At 39.6% G+C, this 22,078-nt stretch overlaps 1 protein-coding gene across 1 annotated transcript in view; it reads left to right on the top strand.

Annotated features, from left to right (window-relative positions):
- The window catches only part of CFAP47 (cilia and flagella associated protein 47), a 7,413,452-nt gene that overhangs the window by 2,731,842 nt on the left and 4,659,532 nt on the right, over positions 1-22,078 (top strand). Inside the window, exon 25 of the mRNA XM_044071840.1 lies at positions 2,902-3,111. Within this exon, the coding sequence (XP_043927775.1) occupies positions 2,902-3,111 (210 nt within the window). The remainder of the gene's footprint in view (positions 1-2,901; positions 3,112-22,078) is intronic.

Genomic DNA, 22,078 nt, shown 5'->3' with positions numbered 1-22,078 from the left:
TATGAATGGAGACTGATACACCTCCACTTTCTTTACTATCTTCTGCATAGCTGGCCTACATGTGTGGAAGGCACTATAGCCCTGCACAGCCAGAATGCTCTGTGCTATTTTAAACCATGTTTCAGTCACTACACAGACATCAATGTCTTCCAGAGTGAGAAGGGCTTGTAGGGAGTGAGGTTTCTTTTTCAGACTCTTAACATTGATCAGTAACACTTTCACATTTTCCATTGCTTGTTTTGTTATGTTGTTAGGTTTATCAGGTTGGCATTGCCTAAAAAAGGCACTGTGGTGAAGGGCAATGTCTTTGCCAATAATCAAAATCCTAGAAGGGACAAATGCAGGCCATCCCTGGCAAAGCAGTGTGGTCTGTGAAACGTATTCTTCCAGGCTGATAAATATTTGATCCTGTTTGAATTACACCAAAAAGTAAGCCAATTTCTGAAGTTGTTTTTGCTTGTATTGTGGCCTCATCCTTGGAGAAGGTAGAATGGTGCTCACTGCTAGGCTTATGGCCTGCTTTGATTATATAGTCTGAGAGCCCCATCATAAAATTTATAGAATTTATATTTATTTAATAAAACAGTGTGGTCTCCTGGATCTTTGGACTTGAGGAATTGTTCATTTACGAACTTATACTCCTGGAATTTGTGTTATAAATACTTCTGGTGATTAGCAGTAGTGGCTGTTCTTGCTACTGGTCCTTGAGGTTCAGCACATGTCATTGACACCAGCATGAACTACGACAGGGTTATACTGGTACTTGTTCAAAGACTTGAGAGCATGCTTGATCTGATGGATCCTGGCACTGGACAAGCAACTAACCATCACTCTTTCTTTTGTTTGGTTGGTTTGATGCCTGTCTTACAGGCTCAGCATCTGTGACTTTGGGACTCCTTGTGCTATGTGAAGAAGTAGGCTTAATATGCTGACTGTGCTCTGTGCCTGTATTTTGTTTTGGAGGTCTTTGAGGTTTAAGCAAGTTAGTGTTTAGAATTTAAGCATATGATGGATTATGTATTGTGATTGCCTTGGAGGGGTGTGATGTACTGCTGACGATTTTGGTCTTTGAGTTTACTATGTGTGAGATTTTTCCCTCCAAGGATATTACATATGTACATCACTTACACACTGTGTTATGCTGTTTGAGTAATAGATGATCGTCAAACAACATGAGACAATTCTTACACTGTCTCAAGTTACCTATCTCAATCAGGCTGGCTAATGAAGTTGTTGGGAAGTGCTGGTACATTAAACTGACAGGATTAACTCTGGGCATACCTCTTAACCTCCAGATGAGAGAGTTAGGGTTGAAGGACCTTAAAATCAAGGACACCTAATTAACATATGATTTGTATATTCATATATCATTAATTCACATGCCCGCATACATAAAATTGTACAAAGACAAGATGTAATTTTACAGCATTTTTTTTTTATTAAAACTAGCGTGACATGCACTCAGTACACAACATTGAAACTAGGGCAGAATAACAAGTTAGACCACTTAAAACAGAAAAAAATGCAATGCAATTATATACTGAAATAACAAATATAAGTTTAAAGACCTTAGCTAAAGCAGATACCGACTGTTAAAATTAATTTAAAATCAGATGAAGAAATGAACACTTTTCTGTCTTTCTCTGTCTTGTAGAGCTATTACAATTACAATTATTGTTGTTATTGTTGACCATTCCTTATCTTTTACTCACATGGTGGAATACGGAATTAGTCCTAAGTCATCTATATAGTTTCATAATTTCTTTATCAACATAACCTTCAGGATCAAGCTGCTGCTTCTAGTTCTGGTTGGTTTAAAATGTTGTGTGTACTGTAAATAGCCACTTTATATTCATACTGTCACTGCTACTGGTAGTCTTTTAACTGTTACCTTATAGCTGATTCATAGTATTGATATGGTAATTGCAGTTAACAGTTTTTCATCTGAATCCTTACATTTTTATATCATTTTAACCATCCAGGCTGGCCCTGAAATTGATCCATAATGATCAGCGCCCTATACTGGTAAACAAATAAACAAACTACCTGCATTTTCATCAGGAAAAGGGGAAATAAGGAATAGCAGTAGCTGAAAATAAATCTGGGTGGCCGCGGTGGTGCAGCGGTTAGCGTTGCCACCTCACAGCAAGAGGATCTCCGGTTCGATTCTCGGCTGGGGTGCCTTCTGTGTGGAGTCTGCATGTCCTCCCTGCGGTCACGTGGGTTTCCTCTGGGTGCTCCGGTTTCCTCCCACATCCCAAAGACATGCTGTAGGTGGATTGGACACTCTAGATTGGCCCTAGGTGTGAGTGTGTGCATGTGTGCGCCTTCTGTGGAAGGTTGGGCGCCAGGCTGGCAACTCGACACCGTAAAAACTCCACTGCCAATCATGAGCGGACAGTTGATCCACTGTGGCGACCCCTAACCGGGAAAAAGCCGAAAGAAGAAGTAGCTGAAAATAAATCTGTGTCATAGTATATGTGGTCCTGTGTAGTCTACTTTAGAGTATCTTGAATATCTATTATGTTTACCAAAAATATTCACACACAAGGCTTTAGAATATACAGGTGAAGCATGTTATGCTGCTATCTCATAGCCTGTGTTTAGGGAAAAGTTTGGTTTGTAAAAAGTTAGAGTGTGAAAAAGTGGATTATAAGCAGTGCATCAGTGCAATATCATGTATATCAGTCTAGATGTTCCAAATCATGAAAATAATTCTTTATTATTTTATCATATATTAAGTAACTGTTAAGTGTACTACTGAATGTCTATTGAACATCTTGTTTGGAGTGTTAACTTGTGCTTGGTATGTTAATAGTTTGTTCATACGGAATATGGTTGCAGAGTTGGATTACACATTCATAATGCTATAGAATAATACAGTTATTTATTGTACTGCAGAGACACAACACTGCAAGTTGAAATTCCAGAAGTACAGCTTGAAGATGGCAGCACTATTGATCCCCTTTCAGTGCAGTTCCTAAATGGCAATGTTATTGCAGTTTCAGCCGAAGAGCAGGCTGGTGGAATAACCTGCTGTATCACTTTTAGGTCACCAAAGCCTTTGTCTTTCTCAGGGGATATCATTTTCATTGATGGAAATAATAACAGGTAAGGCATTTATTCAAGATGATCTGTTTCTACTTTAGAATACATTGTATAGTCCATGGTCAAGTCGTACAGTCCATGGTCAAGTTTACAAACGTATAATTAAGTGCAACCAAATGGAGGAAGAATTTACTGATGTAGAGGGCATTGTGAAATTTTACATGGAATATCACTGCTGCTTGTGGGAAGTCAAATCCATATCATAAAATAGATCTTGATTTCAAAACAGTATTTCGGGCTTGTTAAAATGTATTGTTGATGTGAATAGACCAGATCCATTGTAAAGTACTAATTCCCTTTACTGAATATCTCCAAATTTTATATAACCTGTTTTCTGTCTTGTGGCTTGTGTCTTAGCTGAAAAGTTTCCTCTGCTTATCCCACCTACCCAGTAAATAAACAACCTGCCATTTTATCTACTGCTGTTCACATGAAAGGGTAATTTTCAGTATCTAGGTTTTACTTGTATTTCTAATCTGGTAGGCATGTCTCTCCTCCTATCATTGTCTTTCATCTAGAACTATATGCCAACTCACTGTCTTAAAAATATCTTGTGCACCTACATATCTCCTCTTTCTTGCCTTTCCTCAATTGAGAATATATTTAGCTTCCAGAAGCACTCCTTGTACTCAGTTCCCTTTATTATCCTGGCAGCATTTCTTTGTGCTTGTATGGACATTGGCATTGAAGACAGTGCTCCACCTGAGCCTCACCAAGGTTATCCACTGCAGTAACATAACCTTTCTTTTCCTGGAGTATGTTCCCCACAGAGAGAGCCCACTATGCCTTATTGGTATAGGCTACAGCTAAGGCTAAATAAGCAGTGATCATTCAGACATCTGCTGTTATGTTATAGTAACTTTGCTCACACAACTGTACTTTCCTAACTAACTGAGTCGTATAACCCTCAAGTTAGATTACCCTGACATGACCTGTATTCATGACATGAAATATGAGCTGTCTTGGCTCATAAGATGTGCAGCTTTTCATTGCAATATTTATCCAATCTATTTTTAACTATTTTTAAACTGTACATGAAGCCTTTGGAAGAACCAGGCTGAACATTTCTCTAATAAAAATGTCTATAGCAGCCTTTGAAATAACTGGTTTGCTTTATTTTTTTATTTTGCTTTGTTCTCCCTTTTCATCATTATTGTCTACAAAAGTGAGATATCTTATAAAAGGTCTTAATTTCAAAGATATGTTTTGGACCTACTAAAATGTGTTGTTGTGACTGAATTTGTTACATATATGTATGTGTGTGTGTTTGTGTGTAGGATGTCCAAAATGTACTTCAAAACTATTTCATCAAGATCTTTCTCTTGCAAACATTATTTTTTTATACATGTTTCAATGTACTGTGGAAATACACATGCTACTCATCCACACAGATTAATCATATGCTTGCAGCTGATTATGCATATTCTTACATATATAAATAGCACATGTGGATTCAAGCATCACCTTTTCAACACTGTTTTATGAAGGAAGCAAAGTCTGCCACCCTACACAACTTTATACAGGTATACTAACTATGAGGTCATTACTGCCACTGAAAAAAGAGCATTGTGATAACTAGCTTTTTCATGCTGTACCTAAACCTCCAAAAAGCAATAACAATTACACTACATCTGCTCCCTTTTGGTACTGTACTTTTACACACAACATTTCTGGGCAAAACCACTACATTCACATCACTCACATAGCACTACATAAAAAATGTTTGTTAGCTGGTAAAGATCACTTATCTCATTGACCCATTTCAGTACAAAAGAATTGATTAAAAATCTTGCTAAGGGTCACACAGTTGGCAAATGCATGCTTCCAGACATAACATAATCAACAACTCCTGCATTCAGACTACATGCTCCAGTACCTACTTGCTACTGCACATGATTCACACTGACATGACTGACTGCTTATGCAGAATCCTTGACTTCCAAATGTCATGCACATGTAAATAGCTGCTTGGATATATCTGTCCTCCTCAGAAATAAATAAAATGCCAAATTAAAAAATAAATCCAAGGGGTGAAACCCCAATATAAACAGGCTCTATAATAAAAGATCACATTAGTGCACACAGAAATAAATCCAACTCTGAAGATTGCAAAATCATTGCAAAACTAAAAAGGAACTTTAGGCTTTGTTCAAATCAACCAAAGCTAAATATGAGGTAAAAATATTCACCCAGGTCAAGGATAACCAGAAAACATTCTTTAGTTATGTTAAAACTGTTAGAAACAATGTACGGCATTTTTCAGAGCTAATAGTAAATGATAATGACATCCTCAGACGCAGAGGACATAACCAACCTACTAGCAGAAAAACACCCTCCCACTCAAATCACCCCAAAACAAGTTCTCAAGGCACTGTCTAAAGCTCAGAAGGCTATGTTTATTGGGCCATATAATATACCAGGCTGCCTACTGGTCAGCCTCAAGCATAACTTGTCTGAGCCCCTAAAGAAGATAGTCATATCAGCCTCAAAACAGGCTTCATGCCTGATGAGTTGAATATAGAAAAGCAACAGTCATTCCCTTGCACAAAGGTGGGGCTTCAGTGGGCCAAGTTAATTATAAACCCATACGCCTGACCAGTCTTGGCTATATGACTGTGAAAAGGAACATTATGGAATTAATATTTAGGGCTAAAAGTTACCTACATACTCCTGACCCAACTCAGTTTGGATGTTTCAAGGGCAGGCCATATCTACTTTGCAATGATGACTGTGTGTTGAGACAGTGTATAAAAAGAATGTTTGCAAGTGAAAGTTACTAAACCATTGAATGAGTGTAAAACAGTACACACATCATATCTAGACTTTTCTAAGTTGTTCAACACGATCCCAAACTCAAGTATCACAAATAAACTCACCCAGCTAAATATCAGTCCCTATGTAACTCATTGAATAGCAAATTGGATTACAAATACAACCTAGGAAGGTAGGGTGGGCTTTCTTCAAAAGACTTATCACTAGAGCAGTGTACCATAGGGCATAGTCCTTTGGCTACTCCTATTTGGCATTTACTTCACAAAAGCCAAAGCTAATGTTAAGGGTTTGTGTCTGACCAATTATGCAGATGAGTTTGCCAAACAGCCATGTTCATCTGCCTGCCATAAAAGTGGTGGGAGAACCAGTAGACCACAAAATAAATTTTCTTCAGTATTGTCTTGTCTCGTACTGTTTAATTTGTCTGTCCAACATTGTTTATTTCAGATTTCAGTGTTATAGTTCAACCTCATTTCCATTTATTATATTTTTTCTCTCTCATCTTAATCAAAAATCTATTTTTTATGAAAATATACCCTCCTTGCCTTGATCCTGATATTAAACATTTTTTTTGCATTCAAACATTTTTCATTTCAAAACTTATCATCTTCATTCTGCAGTTTTTTTCCACTTAATTTATCCAGTAATAGCTTTACATAGTGTCTGCTTTGCTTCCATATAATCATTGTATTAATCTGTGCATTGGTTTAGATTTCAGTTTGGCAAAATTATCTATCAGTAATTTAACCTTTATAACTCCATGATCATTGCACATCAACAGTGGTAAAGCTTTGATTTGAGCTAACAGTCATTTCAATTGGAACACAGACAATATGTTCCATCCATTGGTATTTTTTTTCCGGTCTGAAGCAAATGTTGATGTTCTTCATATCGATCACTACTGCAGTACCCTAAGCTATATGGGTTATATCTTGCATAGGATATAACAGCTGGCCTGCTTCCAAAGCTTCAAGGCACCTTCCATGTACTGAGGTCTGAACTGAGTAGAGTAAATAGAAAAGTCTCGGCACCAAGCCTTACAGAGCTTTCCTGCAACTGAGAAGAGCACTGCCCTGTGGGCTTTCGATGATTGACAGTCAGCTAATATTTCATTGCTGGGTAGATACATTTCCTTCACAGAAAAACATTCCACATTACTTTCACAGTTGTTTAAACTACGTTTTTGTGAAAAACAACTACTTTAAAACTACAGAAAAGTGTTTTTCTTGACTGTCTTGTTACTTTTATATACTTTTAAATGGGAGTGCGTTTTTATACTTTTGTTGTAAAAAGTTATTAAAATAACTTTTTTGTGGAGAAGCTGTTTATTTTACTTTTTGGGGGCTAGGGAAAGTTTTAAAATGCTGTTTACTGTTTATTTGTATGAAAAGATGACATTTGTGCTACTTTCCTGTTTTATGGACTGTTACTGCTAAGCTTACCCAGGAAAGAAACACCATTTTCAGCTTGACAATGGAACCTTCTTCCAGTCACTAAAAGAAAAAATGAACTAAGCAGCCCTTGCCATCACAACAAGCTGGTAAACTGGTACAGACAAAGGTGGGTGACTTTTCTGTGGCCAAAGCTGGTTCATCCGACCAGTCATCTTTTCCCTTGGATCCCTCTGTGTCATGCGTACAATCACACTGACCTGGAGTTAGCCACATTCTTTACATCTGTTGGGGTCCATTCAGTAGACAAGGGAGATCTAATTTTGTTGGTCATGGGAGAAAGGGCAGGAAATATATCCCTGCTTAGCCAGAATGTTGTGCCTATCCTTGGGGAAGCTGTTGCTGGCAATAGTAGGTCTATTTGCCCTAACTTTACTTTCACAAAGAGACAGTAAACTAAACATTTAACCTCTCCTGCATCAGTTTTTTCTGAAATTGGGCTTGGCTCAGGGTCCTATGCAGTCTATCGATCCCTCTTGTAAGGTATTTTTTTTAAAACAGAAAAGGGATTCCTGTTTCCCCAAAGAAGTTTAAGATGTTGAATCTGTAGGGGAATGTGAATAGACTGATGCAGCGTTCTTGCCTCAGGTTTCTGATTCAGATTCTGAGGATAGTATGGTACGTGCATCTCCATGTGAGGAAGTTTCTTTCTCTGAGAATATTTCCAGAATGAGACCCTGTTTTCAATGAGAGAACACTGATGTTTCTTAGTTCCTTAGAAAATATATGAATTGCTACAACTGAAATCCCCAGAATGCTTACTCAATCACCCCAGTGCTGTCACCACTGGTGGATGAGTTTGTCATAGGCTGTGGTTTCCCTGACAGCCAATCTGCTGACCATAAGAAAACAGATACAGTGTACAAATTTCATCAGTCCTTCAAGTTTTTCTGCACTAATCTCAGACCTGACCCAGCAGTTATAGCTTTAGTTAATCCATCTGCAGCCAAGCATGTTGTTAATTCTATTCCTTTGCCTTCAGGCAAGCATGGTAAAGCTATTGATAAGTTTGGAAACAAGTGTATGTTTGCACTACTTTGATTTTTAGAGTCCTGAATTGTCAGGCTCATATGTTAAAGTTTGTACTGACTGTGACAGTTGGAGGAATGTTATTGCTACAGTCTACTCTTGTGAGGAAAAATGTGGTTTGGGTAAGGCTCCCTATTGAAATGTTAGCATTGAAAATGCCAAGTGCCGAAAAGGCGAAAAACCCTGAGAAGCGCAGCTCTCTTCTTAAAACTTTAGCCCCCCCCATCCACATGTAAGGGGCAAGCCCCCACAACCCCAAAGATATGTATGCCAACACTGAAATCCCCATATATCTAGGGAGTATTCTGAGAAATGGCATATTGGACTTAATATATGCAAGTCCATTATTTTTGGCCATTCAGTCTCTGCATTTCAGAACTCACTCTAGTGGGTCCAGATGATTACCTTGTGTAGTCTCATTTCTTCTGTTTCTAAGGTCACTACGCATAGTTTGAAGTGAGTTTAGGACTTTGTAGATACTGCTTCCAGCGCTATTGCCATTGGTACTGTTTTCAGGAGGTTTTCCTGTCTGTGTTTTCAGAACCTCCGAGAAGATATCAAAAATGAAATTTTTAATTCTTCTTATTTAAATAGAATATTAGTTTTTGGACTCTGTGCCAGCGAGTTTATCAAAACTTTTGATGAGAGAGGTAAGCTGATTCAGGGAATAGCTTAGATTTTTTTCAGCTCACCGTCTGTAAATTTTCCAAGGGAATTTCTGCTCCTTTAACAAGCTTTGGAAAGAAACAAAATGAACACTTCCAACAGAATGCTGGTAAGCAGATGTTTAACGTGATGGCAAGGGAAGTTCCAAAGTAAAAGATGGACCCCCCCACCTCCAGAACAAAGGACAAAGGACACTAAAACAAGGCAGAATTACTATATAAGGTACCTTGACCATCCCTTTCACCCTGGTAGTCCCTTCCTCCTTCCAGAAATTCTGAATCTCCATTTATTTCTCTGGCAGCAGTTCCAGACAAATGGGTTTTGATGGTGATCCATCTAGGATACAGATAGCATTGGGAGGAAATTCTTCCTTTTCAGGGGATCTTACTCATCCACCTAACCAAACTCTTCTCTTTCCTCCTGTCGTACATCATATGCTGTCTCGGGGCAATAGAAACTATTCTTAGTCCCAGTTGACTAAAGTTTATTTTTCAAAAACATTTTTAGTGTCAAAGAAAATTCCTGGAGACCAGTTTTGGATTTTTCTTTTCTAAATCAGTTTGTGATAGTATCCAAGTTGAAATTGCTTTCACTTCACAGCCTGTTACCCCTTCTTCCTCATTTGAGTTTTTTTTTTAGTAAACTTAAATATAAAAGATGCATAACATCACCTTCCTATTCGTACAGATTTCAGGTGTTTCTTAAGGTTTTGTGTGTCTGGGTCAGATTATGATTTATCTGCCTTATCCTGAGGGCAACCCTTTTCAAGTGTCTTCACAAACTAGCTCCTGTCATAGTCCATTGCAGACTACAGGGTATCTGCATATTTCCATATTTAGATGACATACTTATCTTTGCTGAGACTTTTTCAAACTGTCAGGAATCTCTTACTTGGATAAAGGATCTCCTACATGGGGTGAGAGTCTAAGAGAACATTCAAAAGTCTTTTTTGACTCCATCACACAGGATTATGTGTCTGAGATGTCTAATAGACACCTCAGTACAAAGAGCTTTTCTTCCACAGGAAGAAGATAGATCTGTATTTTGAGGTCTTCCAGGGGTTTTCCACTTACACTTCTTGTCACAGTGAGGTGATACCACAGGATTCTGGGTATCATGGCATCCATGATTCTCATAATATCTCTTGTAAGAATTCACATGAGAAAGATATAGTGGTATCTGAAGTCTCTTTGGTTTGAGCATCAACACCCATTGTGTTTTCAAATTCCCATTTTGGGATTTGTGAAATGAGAAATCACTTGATAGGGGCATCAGATATTCCTGAATCTAAGTCTCCATTCTCCCCTCCTACTTCAAAGAAGTCAGTCACTAAATACACCTCGGAATTTGCAGTGTTAAGGGCAACAAAAGTGCAAGGTGTCTGGGATAAAAAATACAGAAGAAAGCACATAAACATATAACAGAGATGCTAGCTCATGTAACGGGTCCAGCTGTCTGAATCATCTGTGGTCTTCAGGACTTCTTCAACTAGTCACATGCAATACACAGAGATGTACATAAACAAGCAAGATCTTACCCTCTTTAAAGACTGACCACGTTAGCATGGGATATAGCTTTACAGCACAATCTCATTCTGCAGGTATCTTACATTCCATCAGAGCAAAACTGTATGGCAGACAAGCTGAGCAGGACAAAGGCAGACCCTCTCAAATGGAAAGATCAGGGGGCCAAAATGTTTTTAAAAGAGGCACTACATAAGATGCCTCCAAGAAAACTGGTGGATCCTCCTTGGGATCTTAATTTTGTGTTACAGAAGATAACAGTGGCTCCATCTGAACCAGTTCCTCTTGGGTGACTTGAGATTCTTTATATGGAAAACAGTTTTGCTGATTGCTCTGACCTCTGCAAAAAAGAGTGTTTGATTTGCAAGTTCTTATGGTGAGTCAACCTTATCCCAGTTTTTCACAAAGACAGGGCTTCTTTGAATACCAATCCTTCTTTTATGCCTAAAGTGGTATCTGAGTTTACTTTAAGTCCAACTAATCATCTCCCTGGTTTCTTCCCAGAACCCAAAAGTTGAGGGAGATGCCCACAGACAACACGGGTACTATCCTCACAGAATAAAATCTTTCAGAACTTCTGATAAGTTGTTCACTTCTTGTGAAGGTAAGAAGAAGGGACACTGTGTGTCAAAGCAGCCTATTTCCAAATGGTTATCTAAGGCTATTAACGTGCGGCCACAGTGGTGCAGCGGTTAGTGTTGCCACCTCACAGTAAGAGGTTCTCTGGTTCGATCCTTGGCTGGGGTGCCTTCTGTGTGGAGTCTGCATGTCCTCCCTGTGGTCATGTGGGTTTCCTCCGGGTGCTCCAGTTTCCTCCCACATCCCAAAGACATGCTGTAGGTGGATTGGACACACTAAATTGGCCCTAGGTGGGAGTGCGTGCATGTGTGTGCCTTCTGTGGAAGGTTGGGCGCAGGGTTGGCAACTCGACACCGTAAAACTCCACTGCCAATCATGAGCAGACGGTGATCCGCTGTGGTGAACCCTAACCGGGAAAAAGCCGAAAGAAGAAGAAGATCATCTAAGGCTATTAACCTATGTTATTCCCACCACAATAAACTTATTCCAGTCAGGGTCAAGGTACATTGTACCAGGGCCTTGCCTTCATCTATAGCTTTTTGAAAAGGGTTAGACTCAGGAAATATTTAGAAGCAGTGGCCTGGCCCTCTGTGCATGCTTTTACAAAGCACTATAAACTATATTCCTTTTCGGGGCCTAGGATAGGCTTTGCTCGGGCCATTCTCCAGGGGCTGCTGACCAGTATCCCTTCCACTCCTCAGTTGTTTTAAGCTATGGTAATCTACCTGTATAGCTTAGGCTACTGCAGTAGTCATCAATATGAAGAACATGGTACAGGTGTATAAGTAAACTTACTATATTAGTAGATGTTTGAATGATCACTGTTACAGTAGCCACTCCCTCCTCCCATCCTCCTTATTTCTTGTGTATGTTTCATACCAAGGTGTGGGCATGCATTTTGTTTCTTTTCCTAGCAATGTCTTTCCACACTTTAGCACTCTGTCTCAGTTGGCATGAGAACTCTGAAGAGCTTGGTTCCCAAACTTGTCCTTTTAGTCAGCTCAGCTTGAGTTAGTGGTTTGGGCTTATGGAAGGTGCCCTGAATCTTTGGAAGCTGGAGAGCGTTTATATCCTATGCAGGATGTAACCCATACAGCTTATGCTACTACAGCAGTGATCATTCAAAGATCTACTGCTATGGTAATTTTACTTACATAACTGTACTTTCCTGAGCATACATTGTGAATGATTTCCGTACTGAGGTTGTTAATCAGTATTATTCCTGTGTGTTTTAGACACTTATTTTTCTTCCTGTGTTTCACGCAAGAAATGCATGAATTCTTCTAGGTCATCATCACTTGACTTTGGTAGTTTCTACAGCCTAATAATTGCTGTCTTTTCTAAGGTTGTCTTTCTTGTCATAGTTACAAAATCTATAGCCATCATCAAACTTGTAATAATCACGTCTCATAATCTTTCATCTGTATCATAACACCTACACCTGACGTTTTGTTAGAAAGTCTGTTACAGGAAAAACATTTATTCTCTGACTGAATTGGCTTCCAGTCATTTTTGCTCCTGGAAAGAATAAAACTGATGCTCATTATCTTCTCTGCAAATGTAAGTATTGGTTCCTCTAATAACCAAATCTCCAATTCCTAGAATATAATTTCTGACCAGATCTGAAAAATCTCCCAGTTCTAGTTCAATATGGTCTGCTCTATCAGTCGTTACAAAGGAATATTCATCACTGTTAGTATTATTAATCTCATTATTTTCATTGCTTATTTCATTAGTAAGCACACATTTCTCATCCAGCTGTCTTTCTACTTCACAGCTTGAGCCATGTTGTCAATGTCTCCCTTTCTCCTGTTTTTTCCCTACAGTAATGTTCTTCTTTACTTCCAAGTTCAGCTTTGATTTCTTCCTTTTTAGCCTGTCCCTTGCCTCGTTTTTCTACCTTATCTGTTGGAAAAATTATGTATTTTTTATGCACTGAATGTTTTGTGATTGAAACATTTTTATCATTGCCTCTAATCTGTGTGCTACATAATAAAGCAGTGTCTTTATTAGTATATATTATGTTTGCATTATACACATTAACAACTTTCTTTTTCTTCTTAGTTATTGTTGTGAACTTGTTCATTCCTTTCTGTTTTTTTTTAAATTTTCTTCTACATAGGTTGGTACTAGGCTATCGGCCCTAGGGCCTATACAAGCCTAGCCATAACAATTCCCTGGCTATTTCTTCCCACACTATTTGCTTCCTGGACCCTTGTCTAGCAGGGCGACTGACATGATCCCCAGGCTGAATTTCCTTTCTCCCATCCAATCGTCAAAGTTCCTTTTGAAGAGGGCCAAAGAGGCACTCTGCTTGACATGTATGGGCAGTCTATTCCAGAGTCTGGGAAGCCTCTGGGTCAGGAACCTATGCTCTTAATCCTCAGATTGCTGAATATTTGCATGCTGAATTTCAAACTTGTCATCTCTGGTATGTTTATTAGCGGATGAGTGATCTTTACTGACAGTGGACACTTTCTTTCTAGAATGTGTTCTCTTTGCACTTTGCCTAATATTATTTATCTCATTAGCCTAATCATTAATGCACGTAAGAACAATCGTTATCATTAGTAAGTCTAGTTTTACTAATAATAATAGTAAGCAAATTGTCCATCTGTGACACTCCTGCACTGGCCCAGTAATCAAAGAGCCTCAATCCTCGCCACTGACAACAGTGAGGGACGTACACAATGGAAAGATGACAAGTACACACAGTAAAGTACAATTTCCCTTAAGAGCACACAGAGATCACAGTCAGTCTGGAGGCTGGTTTCTCCCTCTTTCTCCAGATCCCCAATAAGACTCCCCGCTGGCACAGCTATAGGGTTAAGATCTCAGTTGAGGGGTCAAGCCAAGACCCTCCAGCACCCTCTCTGTCCACCCAGTGCTTTGTGCCCCTGCCCAAGTAGCCGATACAAACAAACACTTCTGGGGAAGGCTGGCACAGGTGTACTAGCTATGTCTCCTTCTGTCCAGACTATAAGGTAGTTATCACTGCCACCAACTCCTCTTTATCAGCTGCTTAAGGCCCTTACAAAGGGTGACCAGTCCTACTGTGTAATATTACTATTATCAAAGCACAAAAAACAAATCCACTACTCCACAAATGCAGCTTCTTTAATAGGAAATTAAACCTGTGGTAACACTGATGAAGGACTGATGTTCTTCATTCCACATTGCTGCAGTCCTAACCATTGGGTAGTCCGCTGTCCAGTCGGCCCGAATACCAAAGTATATGGCTGACGTCGGTCAAGGCGCATTAGACTGATGTCAGGACGTCAGGGTACTAATGCGCATGACCGACGTCATATCCTCAGTCTTTTTTGCCGCATGGTCCGATGCAGAAGCAGTTTTGCGAGTGCAGGTTGGCGTTCTGAAATTTTCTGAAGTCGGAGTTTCAGACCGAATCAAAGTTGGCTAAGTACCCCGTTGGGGAACATTTTGGTTTTTCTTGCCTCAGTATTTAACCGGATGTCAGAAAAAGTGAATAACTGTATTTCTTGTGGGAAACAGATACCTCATAGGGATTACCATACTTTGTGTATACCTTGTTTAGGGCCTGAGCACGACGTTGTTGGATGCCGCTCTTGTGCTAGATTTAACAAACGCACTATTAAGAGAAGGTTAGACTGTGCCAGGTTAGTGTTTGGGAAGCGTTGTAATTATAAAATGCCGTCGGATGCTCCGACGCCCGCTTCGTCCAAAAAGCGCAAGGACAAAGCAGCAAAGCCTAGGGTTGAAGAACCGGCAGTCCCGGACGTCGGTTCTTTAGAAGGCTCAGTGGAGCCAGAGGTTTTGCCAGGAGTTTCTTTGGAGTCTCAGGCAGAGACTTTACTGTTTCAGGATGTGCCCTCTCAGGAGGTAGGCCAGGCTGAGGGGGCTTCTCAGGTAGCTGTTCTTCCCTCTCTTCCTAAGGTAGTTAGAGCCTCTCCTTCTGTTTCCAAGACTTCTTTGAGAGGTAGGCCAAGTTTAGCTTCAGTGGGGGCTTCTCCTAGCACTTCAGGTTCTGTGCCTAAGAAACATATGCTTAAAATGGCAGAGGATTTGATTACTATGATTAGAGGTTCTATGCCCCCTCCTGATAAGAGGCCTAGGGTGGAGCCTGAGTTTGAGAGTTTTGAACAGTGTTCAGAGGCTTCTGAGTCTTCGGCTGAAGACTTGCAGGAGTATCCTCAGTATTCTGATTCTGATGTGGATGATTCCACTCCTTCAGCTTCTCCTCCTGAGGATTTTTCATTTTCAGAGACTCTGCATTCCATGAGGGAGCATTTTAAATGGGAAGGCCAAGATTTCTCTGATTCCAGGAAGAGGCTTAGGGAATTCTTGTTTTTACCCCAGCATAGGCCCTTAGCTATACCTCCTGTGTTGAATGTGGTGGAAGATGTTTTTGCAGAGGCTTCCCTGAACCCTGATTCTTTGCCTCCTGCCCCTGTTAAACCTGATAGGTACTATAGGGTGCCTGAAGCTCATAAGTATCTTTTTAAGAGTCATAGGGCAGACCCAGAAACTGTTTCTCAGGGGCCTAAAGGTGTTAAGGCCTCTGTTGTTAAAAATCCTGTTCCCTCTGATAAAGAGGCAAGGGCTTTGGATAGATGGGGAAAGAAAGTGTATACTTCTTCCACTTTAGCCATGAGGGCGTTGAATTGTCAGTTTCACATGCTAAAATATCAAAATTATCTCCTTTCACAATTGAAATCTAAGGTGGATGCTCTGGCGGAAGGTATTGAGTGTAAAGAGTTGCTGGATTTAGTTCATGTGTCTGAACAAGTGGGTAAGCATTCTTTGCAATGTGGTTTTGATGCTGTGCAGGCCTCCTCGAGGGTGGCTGCCACTGGTTCTGTTCTTCGCAGGCACGCTTGGTTGAGGGATCAGAATTTAGCTGAGCATGTTAAGACAAGGATTTTGGATGCTCCTTTACAGTCTGATGTGTTGTTTGGTTCGCCTGTGGAAGCAGTTTTAAAGAAAATGGAGGACAAGGCTAAATCTATGCAGACTGTTAAAGATTTTTTGCAGGTGCAGCCTCCAAAGTTTAGCAGAAATTGGCCTACTAAGGGATGGACATATCCTGCTTATGATTCCCAGTCTAGGGGTAGGTCTAGACGGGGTAGGGGCAGAGCTCAAGGTTCTTTTAGGCCTAGAACAGGGAGTTCTCCTGCTCAGACTTCTGGTGAGGGCAGGGGTCAGTCCTTTCGTAAACAGACCCAATGACCTGCCTTTTCAGCTGCCAGTACATTCTCGTCTGGCAGCTCCTTTGGGAGGAAGGCTGTCTCTTTTCAAAGAAAATTGGGATTTAATTACTCAAGACAGATGGGTGTTGGATATCATTCACCACGGTTACAGGTTTTATTTCCATACCTTGCCCCTTTCAAAGGCATGCCAGACGTTCCTCCTCCACAAAGGAAAGAGGCTCACAAGCAAATTTCTCTGTTACTCCAAATAGGGGCCATTCAGCCAGTCCCTGTACCAGAAAGGGGCCTAGGATTTTATTCTCGCCTGTTCCTAGTACCAAAGAAGGGGAACACGTGGAGACCAATTTTGGATTTATCTATCCTCAACACTTATCTGGACATTCCAAAGTTCAAAATGTTGACGTTACAACAGCTTTTACCTCTGCTGGGCAAAGATCACTGGATGGTAACTTTAGATCTCAAGGAAGCTTACCTTCATGTGCCTATAAGACTAAGTTGCAGAAAGTATCTGCGTTTTCGAGCTGGAAATTCTCATTATCAGTTCTCTGCATTGCCCTTTGGCTTATCTACTGCCCAGAGTATTCACAAAGGTTCTGGCTCCAGTGATAGCTTACTTCAGGCTAAAAGGAATTCAAATCTATCCTTACTTGGACGACTGCCTGATTCTGGCTCAAGAAAAGGAAGACCTTCTACAGCATTTGGAATATGTCATAGCAGTGCTAAGATGCCTAGGGTATTCTGTGAACGAAATAAAGTCCAGTCTAGTACCCTCTCAAGACATGTGCTTTCTGGGTGTGAGACTGAATACAGCAGCCCAGATGGCCTTTCTAACCCCGGACAAACAAAAGAATCTTTCCAGTTACTTCCATCAATTATCTCTTCAGTCCGGGCTGACTGCAAGGACAGTCCTTCAAGCCTTAGGGTTCATGGCATCTTGTATTCTGGTGCTTCCCAATGCCAAACTGCATATGAGGAAGCTACAATGGTATCTCAAAAATGTATGGACACAGCACTGCCAGGATTTGGACACTGTCATTCAAATAATACCTTGCATTCAAAAAGAATTTTTGTGGTGGGCTCAGGAATGTCACCTAAACAAGGGACTCTCTGTGACCCGGCCGGAGGCGAGTCAGATTTTAACGACAGATGCCTCGGACATTGCTTGGGGAGCTCATCTAAATGGAAAGTGGATACAAGACAAGTGGCCTGCCAGACTACTGCATCTACATATCAACATGAAGGAGATGTTAGCAGTTCAGTTTGCATTAATGGCTTTCAAGGAGTTGCTTCTTCCAGGGCAGGTGTTGATTCTAACAGACAACACAACTGTCATGTGGTACATCAACAAACAAGGGGAACACATTCTTATCCTCTATGCAGGCAAGCAATGATTTTATGGGAGACTGCGCTCAGCTTGCAACTAACTCTTCAGGCAAGGTTTCTGCCGGGAGCACAGAACTCCTTAGCAGATGTGTTAAGCAGACAAATCATGGATCCCCACGAGTGGAAACTGGATCTTCATGTATTTCAGAATTTGACAGTGTCATGGGGAACTCCAGACATAGATCTGTTCGCTTCTCCACTAAACCACCAGCTGCCAAAGTTTTGCGCAAAGGGGTTTCATCACACAGCTTGGAAAGTGGACGCTCTTTCTTTCAGTTGGAAAAATCTTCATGTGTATGCCTTTCCACCTCTGCCTCTTCTCCCAAAGGTGCTCCTAAAGGTCAGACAAGACAAGCCAAGGATGATTTTAATAGCTCCAGATTGGCCTCGGCAACACTGGTACCCACTTCTAAGGAGTCTGGTAAGGAAGCCTCCATGGCCTTTACCTTTGATTCCACACCTGTTATCTCAGAAGGACGGTCACCTGCTCAATGTCAAGCTTCACTCTCTTCATCTAACAGCCTGGCATATTCTGTTTTGAAACACAGCAGGTCTCAACTTCCTCAACAAGTTTTAAATGTGATTATGGAAGCCAGAAGACCTAGTACAAGGAAAGTGTACGCAGAAAAATGGAAGAGATTTTTATTTTGGAGTGCAGCAAAGAATTTGGAGATTTCTGAGCCTAATTTGAGTGTGGCTCTTCAATATCTTACTGAGTTATTGGACAAAGGTTTGTCCTTCTCTTCCATTAAGATTCATGCTGCAGCAATTTCAGCTCACTATGATTGTGACCCACCTTTGTTTTCGCATCCTTTGTTCAAGCAGTTTCTTAGAGGGGCAAAGAATATAAGACCCCACGTAGAGCTCCTACTCCTGCTTGGGATCTCAATTTTGTGTTGGAAAAACTTACTCTACAACCTTTTGAGCCTCGGCTACTGCTGAGTTAAAATACTTGTCATGGAAGACTGCTTTTTTGTTGGCTATTACTTCTGCAAGAAGGGTTTCTGAGTTGCAGGCCCTTATGGCAGTAGAGCCCTTTTGATTTTCCATAAGGATAGGGTATCATTACGTACTAATCCTTCCTTTATGCCTAAGGTGGTTTCTAGTGTGGCTTTAAACCAAACTATTCATTTGCCTACTTTCTATGCAGATCCCCAAAACAAGGGAGAAAAGATTTTGCACACTTTAGATGTACATAGGCAGTTACGTTATTATTTAAGCAGGACTAAGGATTTCAGGCAGTCTCAGCAGTTGTTTGTTTCTTTTGCTTTGACTTCTCAGGGCAAGCCTGTGTCTAAGCAAACTATTTCTAAGTGGATTGGGTTTTGCATTTCATTTTGTTATTCCCATCATGGCAAGGAGATTCCAGCTGGGATTAGGCCTCATTCCACTAGGGCTACTGCCACTTCAACAGCATTTCTAAGGGGGGTGGCAACTAAGGATATTTTGGAGGCAGCTACTTGGAGTTCAGTGCATACTTTCTCTAAGCATTACCACCTTCCTCTCTACTCTAAATCTAGGGCTGGTTTTGCCACAGCTATTTTGCAAGGCATGTTGACAGCTCCTGCTTCCTTATGATTTGCCAGCCTCCCTTACCTCTGCTTTGGGATTCTACCCAATGGTTAGGACTGCAGCAATGTGGAATGAAGAACATAGTACAGTTTTGTACCTACCATAAATGTAGATGTTCGAGGATCCACATTGCTGCAGTCCAATTTACCCTCCCTCCTTCCCCTCTGTGTTTAGGGGTGGTGGTGTGGGTTAGGCTATATTCTTGTACATTTGTATATATTGTATATATGTTTGGTGCTGGGCCTTGTCTTTTTAGGGTCTTCTGACATCTGGGGCAAGAAAAGACTGAGGATATGACGTCGGTCATGCGCATTAGTACCCTGACGTCCTGACATCAGTCTAATGCGCCTTGACCGACGTCAGCCATATACTTTGGTATTCGGGCCGACTGGACAGCGGACTACCAATGATTAGGACTGCAGCAATGTGGATCCTCGAACATCTACATTTATGGTAGGTACAAAACTGTACTTTTTGTCCGAAAGCCTTGTTTTCTATTAAAGAAGCTGTGTTTGTGGAGTAGTGGATTTGTTTTTTGTTCTTTGAAATTTTTGTTGGTCACTTTCCACTTTACCAATTTGCTTACTTTGGACTTTTCATTTTAATATTACTATTATCCAAATGGTAAGTGTGACCAAAACTTGCAAGGCTATTTAGGAGTGGCCAGTACAGTGTCCCCAGATACATATGCAAGTACTGTAAGAGCTTACAGCAAAAATAGTGTGGTAACCAACAACAACAAAACCAAAAATAAGTTATCCAACACTAGATAGTCCAAGGAATGCCTCCGCACACCAGCAGTGATACGACCTGTGGTTTATTAACTCCAAATATACGAACAAACAAAGCGAATTAAAATTAATACAAAATATGGACATGCAAGACAATGAAATCGGATTTAGCGCTTTCTTCCACCTACAATGTGGACTTCATCAGAATCAACAAAACATTCAGCAAAGAGTAATTTATCAACTTTTTGGTGCCAAAATTTCTAAAAATTTTAAAGACATACATCCTATACCTATCACTAAAAATTGTATATATATACAAGAATCTTTCCAAATCTGAATTCTCTTACAACACTTTATAAAAAATTGATGCTATCTAATAATAAATAAAAAAAAAAAAAAAAAAAAAAGAAATAATTAATTTCAATGCATACAGGCATATGATAACAATTGTGTAAATTACTAACACTTAACCTATATATTCTCTGGGGAATGTGTGAAAAAAAGCTCCTAAAAATATAATAATTTAAAAAAAATTAATGTGCATATAACTTAAGTAAGGTATGAACCGTAATATAATTCTCAGTCTACATTCTATATTATACTGAGATATAAATAATACTTCTAACCATATCCTACCATAAAAAATCCACTAATAGTATATTAAAATTAATTTGTAAAAATATATAAATAATAAATAGACATGCTAAAAAGACTAATTGATGGTCAGTACTATATTTTCTTATTATCTATAACTATAATGTTGTGGTTAATAATGGTTTAATATTAATGTATTCATTTAGACCAGGTGGTGTAGCTGCATCTGTAAGTATTTGCCATCTAAATTCCTTTTCCGCTAAAATAGCCTTTATATTTCCACCTCTATTATTCACTTTAATTTGTTCTGAAATGGCAAATTTAAACTTTGGCTGTCATATGTGTCAGCCACATGTCTATATAATGCATTGATACCATATTTTTTCTTAATAGCATAGAGGTGATCATATATACGTTTCTTGAACTTCCGTTCTGTTTTTCCTATATAGAAACTAGTGCAGCCTATACAAACAGCAATATATATAACATGATGGGTGTTACAATTCCCACGACAAAAATTGATACCAGTCCTATTAACATTCTCTAAATACATAGTTTCAACTTCTAAAATCACATGGCAATAACTACAGCTTCCACATTTACGAGTTCCTTTATATTTAGTATTAAAACATTCTACCCTATTATGTCTTTCTAATACTGTCTTCATATTTGTTCCCATTTTATAAACAAATATGGCTGCTTTGCCTACTATATCTTTCAGTGTATTGTTCGCAGTCATAACATTCCAATATTTATTTAAAATATATTTAATATACTTAGCTTGAGGAGTATACTCTAGAATGCATGTTCTTCTATACTCAATATCACATGTCTTTTTATTAAGGTTTTGAAGGGGTCTACCCAAAACTGGGAAATATTTTTTACCCCATTCTCCTATAACATATTTTTTTACTTCATCCATTAATTTTGTGGGGTATCCTTTGATGCTAAACATTCTACCAATAAAATCCATTTCATCTATCATCTCCTCATATGTAGATGTCATTCTTGCAGCTCGGATGCATTGTCCCTTAAAAATACTTTTCTTAGTTCCATAAGGATGGTTGCTACTATATTCCAAATAATTGTTTGAAAACGTGTGTTTCCTATATATACACGACTTAAACCCATCATTATTAATAGTAACAAAAGTGTCCAAGTATGCAATGCCCTCACGACTGGTATTGTGTGTAAACTTCAAAAATGAACTAGAGGTGTTCAAATAATTTATGAACTCCTCAATAATTTCATCAGGTCCATCCCATAAGATAAACAAATCATCCAAATATCTTGAATAATATCTGATGTATCTATAATACTGACTCTTAAATAATGTTTCTGTTTCCCAGTCCAGCATCACCATATTAGCATATATAGGGGCACATGCAGCACCCATAGCTACTCCCTGTGTCTGCCTATAGAATTCCCCCTCAAAATATATGTAATTGTGTTCCAATATCATAGTCATGAGTTCAGTAATT

Source organism: Protopterus annectens, chromosome 5.part0, assembly GCF_019279795.1.
Source record: "Protopterus annectens isolate FY-2018-M chromosome 5.part0, PAN1.0, whole genome shotgun sequence".
Classification (NCBI taxonomy): Eukaryota; Metazoa; Chordata; order Ceratodontiformes; family Protopteridae; genus Protopterus; species Protopterus annectens.
The sequence above is the reverse complement of the archived record's forward strand: the minus strand, read 5'-3'. Positions and strand labels throughout refer to the sequence as shown.